This window comes from Ictalurus furcatus, chromosome 12 (assembly GCF_023375685.1).
Source record: "Ictalurus furcatus strain D&B chromosome 12, Billie_1.0, whole genome shotgun sequence".
NCBI classification, from domain to species: domain Eukaryota; kingdom Metazoa; phylum Chordata; class Actinopteri; order Siluriformes; family Ictaluridae; genus Ictalurus; species Ictalurus furcatus.
In genome coordinates this window covers 25,665,648-25,674,889 of record NC_071266.1, presented here as the reverse complement: position 1 = coordinate 25,674,889, position 9,242 = coordinate 25,665,648, and the positions used below count along the sequence as shown (strand labels likewise).

The 9,242-nt window shown below is 39.6% G+C and overlaps 1 protein-coding gene across 1 annotated transcript; it reads right to left on the bottom strand.

Moving 5' to 3' along the window:
* Positions 1–2,314: 2,314 nt before the first annotated feature.
* LOC128616280 (uncharacterized) lies at positions 2,315–6,814 on the bottom strand. The gene is made up of 5 exons (XM_053638858.1): positions 6,788–6,814; positions 4,358–4,439; positions 4,224–4,271; positions 3,943–4,128; positions 2,315–3,832 (listed from the first exon to the last, which is right to left on the bottom strand). Exons 1-5 carry the CDS (start codon positions 6,812–6,814, stop codon positions 3,372–3,374), a joined length of 804 nt encoding a protein of 267 aa, XP_053494833.1. The 3' UTR covers positions 2,315–3,371.
* Between the last annotated feature and the right edge of the window lie 2,428 nt (positions 6,815–9,242).

Here is a 9,242-nt window from a genome sequence, read left to right as displayed (position 1 = left end):
TAATCCCCTCTTTCTCAAAGTAGTCTGAGATGTAGGATTCCTTGTCTGCGTCTGTCATAACGTGTGCGGGGAAACCGCTGGCCTCTTGTTTATATTGTAAAAATGTTTTAACATAATCACAAAACAAAGTTTCTGACCGTTGTGGAAAATGCCACACCTCGTCCACGTTCGTTACAATATAACCCTTTTCCACACCTTTCAACAGCTCTATGCTGACCCAACACCCTGAAATAGCTCTTTCCTCATCAGTATGACCACACGGGTCTGTCTGATTCTGATGTTCGGCGCATGTACGACAAAGTGGAAACATAAGCTTACCACCGGTCCTATAGGGAAGGACGGGGTGAAGCAGTTTTCGCGGTGGCAGTACTGTAGCCTTGACAAACCCATAATAATTTTCAAGAGGTTCAAAATCCTTGAAAATTATTTGTGGATGTCCTATGGGGTAACATTTTTTGGCCTGGCAAAAGGGATACAAACTTGTAAAGTCGACATATCGTATTTTTTCACTATTGTGGGCTTTGTGATACAATTTGTACGCGTTAGTACGACCACCGAATAGCGCGTTGCGCGGTTTCAATCGTTCAGGATGTATATAAGTGGACATAAACGCCATTACAGCGACATCGTTCTGTTTAGCGTTATTCCAATCACATTCCCACATCACCTCAACATCGAGACCATACGCCTTTTCCAAAATTTCGACCTTATCATCAAACTGTCTTCTGAGCAAACCGTAGGGCACTTTTGATAACGGATGTAAATGGTTTGGGTTATAACGACATTCATGCCCGTGAAACATGCATCCGTTGAATTCGAAACCATATTTGACACCATCCTTTTCATAATAACCATCGAGATGATATTTTCCAATCACCATCTCTCCATGATTTAAAGCGTGCTGAATGTTCACGCCTCGTGTTGTTTTGACATATTCAAGCCATTCAATGGAAACGGCTGAATATGTCTTGTTCTGATTTGTGTATGCATTGTTATGGGTCAGAGCTAGTGTGTCTTTAGGTAGATAGTGGGTTTTATACACGGCCATGCAGCACGCTGCTAAAGTGGTGTATCTGAATGGGTCGAGTTTGGTACATTGTATGAATTCGTCACGGTACTTCATGCATGCCTCACGGAGCAAAACGACATCGTTCTTGCCGTACATGGCGAGCTCTTTTTTTAAATCAAAAACCTTACCCGACACCGTAACATACCACTCATCAAACAGAGCCCTCTCTTTGTCAGACATTGTCTCATAGCCGTAGAAATGCTTATCAGGGTATGGGCCTACGTAGTCTTCATTTTCGGTTCTATTGAACAGATGTGGAAAATGACCTTTCGCAGCACAGGTTAGATTTAACGCGGCAGATGTCATGGACAGACGCATAGGGATGAAAGAGTAGTTATCGATGAAACGTTGCTTGAATGTCTTATCATACATTAAGATGATCCGACAGCCTTGCATAGTAATTTGGAGTGTTAGCCCTGCTTTTGCAAAATATTCCAATAGTATAAAATTGTCAAACCCTGAAGCGTTGTGTGCAACCCATGTGTAATTCTGATAATGAGGCTGTCTAAACTTTTTAACAAGTTGATCTATACAGTCTGTACCAGCGGCTGTGAACTCTTCCCCTTTAAATGTAATGGCGCATACGAAATTTGCCACGTGTTTACCGTCCGTGTGTTGTGTCTCAAAATCATAATAAATGTATTTGTCGCTAGGTGGTTCCATTTTTATCGGTTGTATGAAACATTGGTGTACTCCGTCATTAACCAACTCAGCTTTACAATGGATACAGTGTTCTGCAGGGCACACATGTTTTTTTGGTACTGCTCCGTTGACGTGATATCGCCTATTACATTTCTGACAGTATTTAGTGACATCACACTGAGCGTACTGTTGTCCTGTTTGCGTTTGTTTATGCGCGTTGTAACAGTAGGTTGATCTGCAGTACCGCAAACAATCGTGACATTGCCTCGTTTTGCCAGCGTATTTATGACAATCAGGTGCATTACATACATCGCAAACGTATTTACACCTGTGGTCTCTGCGGCTAGTAAAACCACGATAGCAGTATTCGCACACGTATGGTGTACCGATGAATGCTTTTAGGTTCTTAATCAAGAAATAATGTTCGTTGTGTAAATACGAGAACACGGTCTTATTATGAGGCTCGTCATTGTTCGTAAAGTGTTCCAACAGACCAGAACATGTCCTATGGAACACCACTATTTTAACATGTAACAACCGTTCAAATCGTGTGATGTCATTAAACCCTATCTTTTGTTGTACCGAATACCCTGCAGTTTTCTGTAGAGACGCTGCTAACGACTCGAGTTCACCACATGACGCATGCGGTTGTAGAAAATGGGACAGACAGATCGCAAAACACAGATTGTTAGATATGTTGTTGGGACAGAACAGATTCATTCTGTTTCTGGCAATCACCTCGTTATGAGCTAAATCACGTACCTTTCGATAAGCGCCACCGTGTTTACCGCGAGCTATAGACACGTACAGATCTAGACATTCATCAGCCCGTACGTCAGAATTACTCTGCATAATGTTCTCTAGTTGTTGTGTGAATATGTGCAAATCGTAATCGTTATCAGGTGACAAGACAGCGTTAACGTCAGAGGGTAGACTAGGGCCTCTCAAGGTAATGTTGATTAAGCCCCCATCGCCGGCCAGCAGTCTGGAAAACGACACTATTTCAGGCATGATATCATGCAGAAATATAGCGTACGCTGCCAGGTCTGGAGCGGTTATCACACGCATGTTTATACGACGCCGTATCTCCAAACCATTAAATCTGCGTCTCGGTACCACCGTATAATCACCAACAGACCCACCCTCTCTTACGATAGACTCAATAGCGGCTTCGGATAACCCAAAATTTGGTTCCGAAGGATTAAACGATTGACTGTCCGACCCGCACCCCACCTGCTGTGAATTTGAATCGCTGTCTAACAACGAATTTGAACCGATGTCTAACAACGAATTAGGCAGCGGCTCTGTTTGAACCTCAGCCATTGATCTAACAATGTTTAATAAGTCCAACAAAGTATCGGTGGTAGACTGCTGTCTATTCAGATCCTCCATTGTCCGAATTAAACCCTGTAACGTCTCTGTATTGCAACGCTGTTCAAAAGTACACAGACCATCGTCGTCGCATCTTCTAAATTTAATTGCAGCTCCCAGATTACACGAGTTTTCACCACACCGCTTTGACATTTTTATTATTGAAACAAAAACTAGTAAAAATCACACACAGTAAACCAGATACACACCAGCAAATAAACGCACCACACACACACACACACACACATACACACACACACACAGGGGTATAAAATACTTATTGTACAACTCACCCGAGTTTCTTGTTTTTAACTAACTGTACAAACTGTTTTAACAATTCCGCCGTCAGGTGTTGATTGTGATCAACGCGACGAATCTCCCCAATAAGACGCCTCTGGTTTGCTATGATTTCTTTATGTGTGATGGTATGTTTTTGTAAAGTTTCCACAAGACTTTGATTATAAAGACGCTGATTCTTCTCTATAATGTCCAGACGCTCGGTGACGCTGGCAAAAGTCTTTTCAAAACCAGCAATACGGTCCTCGATGACCTTGAACCCGGTTCGTATCACCTCCGCCGAGTCTCTGTTATTGTCTATAACATCAGTAGCATCGCGACCAAATGCTTCTTGGTTTGAAGGCAGATCGTCTCCGGGAACCGGGGTAAATACACATGCGTCCCACGAATCTAACAGCTCCTGATTCCAGTTCAAACAAGAGTCTATAGTGCTCGGTTCATTCACAGCTGACTCTGTTTGGGGAAAAAAACACAAAACATTGCTTAGGATACCGGCACTAATTAGGATGATGAAACACTCTTTAAAAAAATAAAATAAAAAAATAAAAATACATGCTACACACCGTCTGTCGATCGTGGGGGAGATCTTGATCGTTTACGTTTAGACGTAGCGACACCCGCGCTGTGGACCTGCGCGACTGTTTTACGCTTGGCTTTTCCAGAGCTCGTTGGTATACCGCGTTCAGTGGAAACCGCAGCACTATTTTTGAACTCGGGTGCAGCGATCTTGTCTACAAGATTTGACAAGCCTTGAACAGTAAACAAACGAACACAATACGTAAGAAAACATCTTAAACCACTTTTTAAACATAACAGATAAATATCTCGTTATTACAGATCTTACCCAGCACGGGGTTTTCAAACCTGACTCGCGGGACTTCTGTGTTCGACCCTTTGTGAAAAAAAGAAGTAAGAGCATTAAACACATACACATCATACATAGGATCGAACAATTATAAAGAATAACAACGCACGTACCGCTTGCCTTGTTCAGAAACCTGATTTCGTCTACGATGTCCGGGATAGACACAATATCATCATCACCTGTAGCGTTAGATACCTGTTTTATTCACCACAATAAACCCATAAATTCGTTTATAAATAAAAACATTCTTAACTATGTGTAATAATAATAATAATAATAATAATAATAATAATAAAAACAAAACACTTACTGTTACGACAGACAGCCATCTCCTCTTTGAAGTATTCTCAAAAATAAAATATAAAACTTTAGCGGTGAGTTAAAACGAGAATCGACGATTCGCCTAAAATTACACAGCGCTCTGATACACGGCCGCGATCTTAGAGACTTCTGCGTAACTGACCCTACTTTTAAACATAAAGCATACCTATTGTAGGGTGTGTCGTAAAGCAATTAACACCCCCACAGACACTCATTATCATAAACAATCTGTAGGATCACACCACGACCCCCCTAGTCATAAAAAAACTCTTTGGTCAGGAAGAAACAAAGAGCCATAAATTAAGCACTCCTAGAGAAACGCAGGCCTGTCAAGGACGAGGCCATAAATTAGCCCTCTAGTTCTACCGCCGTGATTGACATTTTGACAGAACGTACTGGCTACGATGAAAACATGTGAATGGGTGTGTTTAGAGAGAGAGAGAGAGGCGTGTCTGAAAACGCGTATGTGTGGGCGGGGTTTAGCGAGAGTGAGGCGTCTCCGTTTAACTTCATTACTGCTTAACACAGCGACTGGAAGACATCTCTGGAAAATACTTCTCTCCTAGTTTAAACATTACGGAGATTCTTTTAGCCAGCACTTTAACATTTTTACCTCGTAAGGATCTTTGTTTAGAAGCCGTGTAATAGGTGCTATTCTTTTTAAACAGCTCTTTTAACCATTTTTACCTCCTAAAGTTTTTATGTGTTTTTTTTTTTGGAAACCTAGTAATACGGATTCTTTTTAAACAGCTCTTTTGATTATTTTTTACATCCTAAAGGTTTGTGTTTAGAATGTATGTAATACAAACGATTATTTTAAACAGATTCTTTTTTAAACAGATTCTTTTTTTAAAAAAGACGCTTTAACTCCTAAACTTTTTATTCAAAGGTAAACCGGGATCCCTAAAAAACATAATCAACATTTGTTTTCATTTATTTCACAAAACAAATATTCTACTCATATATGTACACATTCAAACATCATGCTTTTCTAACAATGTGTTTACACAAACGAAATAACGCCACAAAGTAACACAAACACAGCCCCATATTAAAAACATTATTTCTTTTCAGACGTATTTCACCCCACCAAAAACCAAACTCATTAACATAAACACCTTTTGTTGGGAGGGGGTCTATTCCCCCCAACACACACCTCCCTACAACCCCCCCAGACACAAAGGAGCCAGATTGACCAGCTGATGAACTCCATAGGGTTACCCTCCTCACCACCCCTACAGACCTGCCAGTCAGGGAAGCACAGAGGGTCATAAATTATCACACACAACACTTTGATTGACAGTTTGACAGAAAGTGTATGATATAACTACTTAAGTCACTAACCAAAGTAAGTATACAAACTGAAGCGATGATAAAAGAACAAAAACAATGAACCTTTCTCAAAGAAATTCCTAAATCCTCTGACCAAGTATATGGCTGTACCATCTGTCTATTAAATAAATGCCAGTCCTTCATGCTGAAAAAGAAGGATCAAAATATAATACCAGTAGTTTGGCACTGTGACTCAAAAAGTTGTTTTATATCTGACATCTGAAACTGCTGTACAATACTGATGATGCTCTTACAGTTAAGAGGGCTGAACGGCAGACCTTGTTAAATAATATTTTATGTTTCTTCCTCATAATGTGTTATATTTTATAAATATATTCTTATACATCTTTTATTACTTTTTGCCTTTTCTTATACTTTGAAATGGGATAAGAGGGGATCAATGCTTGTGTGAAGGTGATCCTGCACAAGGACATGTCTTTGTAACTGTAAGTGACTAGTCAACTTAATCCTTCACATGGTATTCATGAAGTGCCATAAGTTTCTGCTACTCTATGGGTCATGTATCCGCAGCAGTAGTGCACAAGTCATTTCTTCCTAATTTTTTATTAACTTTTATTGTATGCCTAAATGCAATAAAAGTTATTTGCCAGATTCAGATGCTCCTAAGCAAATTATTATAAAGTATGAGTTGGTAACTGATCAACAAAGACTGTACTATCATTTCTAATATAATGCATTAAATATGGACCACTATTTTCACTGAAATATTTCAGAGATTTTATTTTTTTTTACACTAGTTTACACTAAATGTCTAATATTCTGTTCTGTTGGAAATATGCCTGAACTGTAATTCCCCCCCCCCCGAACCCCCAGATCAGGAGTGGATAAAGACAGACTGGTGATCTGATCTATATTATATATACGTGTACCATAGATAACGCCTCTCTGAACGCCATGGTGGGACGTTCCCGAGTTGAAGTATTGTACAAGTCCTAAGCATTAGATCACCCCAATTACTCTTGTATACTCTTTCCATACCATCGTGATCTTTGCCTGATGAAGCCATACACAAAACATATTTGACATTTGGGGCCTAATTCTAAAATCACCAGATACCAAATGCACAACCGTTTTGTCTTGCTGCCATCACAAAATAAAAATGTTTAAACCTTAAGTAACATAGTCACGGAGGGTGTATATATTTTTCCACACTACATGAACTTTGGGGATCCTTATAGACTGTGGAACAGAAATGTACTCAGTGTGTCTCCACCGTTTTATTTCATATTGGAGTACAAACACTTTTCTTTTTTACCATTAAGGATGAAACACTTGTTTCTTTTAAAACACCATCTTTAAATGTTTTTCTACCTCCTAACTAAACCCTCGGACTTAAGACACTATCTTTGGAGTTGTTGACGCCCTGCTCAGGGTTAAACAACAACGTCTTTACATTACCTTCATTAATAAATTGTCAAACTAACCTCTTGGTTTTTTTTTGGTTTTTTTTTGAGCAAAAGTCAGGTCCTCTCTCATTTCAACAGATCCTCTTGTTATTGAATACACAGCAATCTTCTAAGGGTAATAGGATTTCTCGGAGCAGACATTGTAACAGATAGTTGCAGAGTTTCTTCTGTGTTTTAACGACAATGTCTTAACCATTATTTTAACACTTTGACACACGACTCCCTTTAATTCGTTAACAAACACATTTGTAAGAATTCCGGTCAGCAAAACCCCCAAAAGAACACCTGTGTCTCTCTCTCTCTCACACACCCACCCCCGCACACCACATGGTCATCAGAGGTCATAAATGTACTGCTGGGACATGGGATGTCAAAGCATAGACAAAAGCTTATGTATTTAGTGATAGTTCTGTGTAAGTATCCTCGTTGGCGAACCATTTTCTGAAATCTTGTTTATAGTTTAAACAAAATGCACGACTCTTTTAAAACACCGTTTTAAATGTTTCTCTACCTCCTAACTAAACCCTTGGACTTCAGACACGATCTTTGGAATTGTTGATGCCCTGCTCAGGGTTAAACAACAACGTATTTACAATACCTTCATTAATAAATTGTCAAACTAACATCTTGGTTTTTAAAAAAAAATTTTTGGAGCAAAAGTCAGGTCCTCTCTCATTTCAACAGATCCTCTTGTTGGTGAATACACAGCAATCTTCTAAGGGTATTAGGATTTCTCAGAGCAGACATTGTAACAGATAGTTGCAGAGTTTCTTCTGTGTTTTAACTACAACGTCTTAACAATTATTTTAACACTGAGACACACGACTCCCTTTAATTCGTTAACAAACACATTTGTAAGAATTCTGGTCAGCAAAACCCCCAAAAGAACACCTGTGTCTCTCTCTCTCTCACACACCCACCCCCGCACACCCACATGGTCATCAGAGGTCATAAATGTACTGCTGGGACATGGGATGTCAAAGCACAGACAAAAGCTTATGTATTTAGCGATAGTTCTGTGTAAGTATCCTCGTTGGCGAACCATTTTCTGAAATCTTGTTTATAGTTTAAACAAAATGCACGACTCTTTTAAAACAGCGTCTTTAAAAAAGGTTTTTTCACCCTTAAATTAACCTGGTTAGAAGGTAGGATATGTAATACATATTTTCATTTTCTTCAGACATATTGTCACTTCAGTCTCCACAACACACCGATGGTTTTGACCTTTCTCTCAGTAAAAGAGAACAACGACATCATACAGCCTTGAAGGACTGTAGAAATGTTTTACACATCACAATGTTTTTCTCAACAACGTAGCCAATAAACAGTTCAATTATTTCACAAACCTCAGTCTGTTCATTTCTTGACAGAAGGATTACACATAGATCATACACACAGGGAGCTACACATGCATAACATGTCCAAAATTCTAATACATCTACCACATTCAGTCACCAGGTCTAGTATTTTCTGATAGATTAGTTACACAAACTGATAATTACCACAGAAGTAATTTCAGAAACAAAGATTCACTTAAACCACAAATGTACACATTGGTAGGGATCGTAAAACCCTGAAACACACGACTCGTCCCTTAATTCATTAACATAAACACACTGTAAGCATTCTGGTCAGCAAACCCCCAAGAAACACATGACTGACACACTCACTCTCACTCTCTCTCTCTCTCTCTCTCTCTCTCGCTTTCTCTCTCTCTCTCTTGCTCTCTCTCTCGCATACCCACACACCCACATACACACACACTTCAGACACTGTCACCAGAGCTCATAAATGTAAAATTTACACTATCTACAGAACTGTCACCCCGGGAAAACACATGTGTAGGACAGTGTGTATAGGCCTACAAGACATCACCCGGAAAATGTGTCTTCTAGTTTAAACAAAACTCTTGATTCTT

What these genes read in the sequence shown, in the direction of transcription:
- LOC128616280 (XM_053638858.1), bottom strand. Translation starts at nt 6,814, where the DNA reads ATGGCGTTCAGAGAGGCGTTATCTATG. An exon ending in GTTTCTGAACAAGGCAAGCG is followed by an intron (nt 4,272 to 4,357) that starts GTACGTGCGTTG and finishes TTTTTCACAAAG; the next exon opens with GGTCGAACACAGAAGTCCCG. An exon ending in GTTTGAAAACCCCGTGCTGG is followed by an intron (nt 4,129 to 4,223) that starts GTAAGATCTGTA and finishes TTACTGTTCAAG; the next exon opens with GCTTGTCAAATCTTGTAGAC.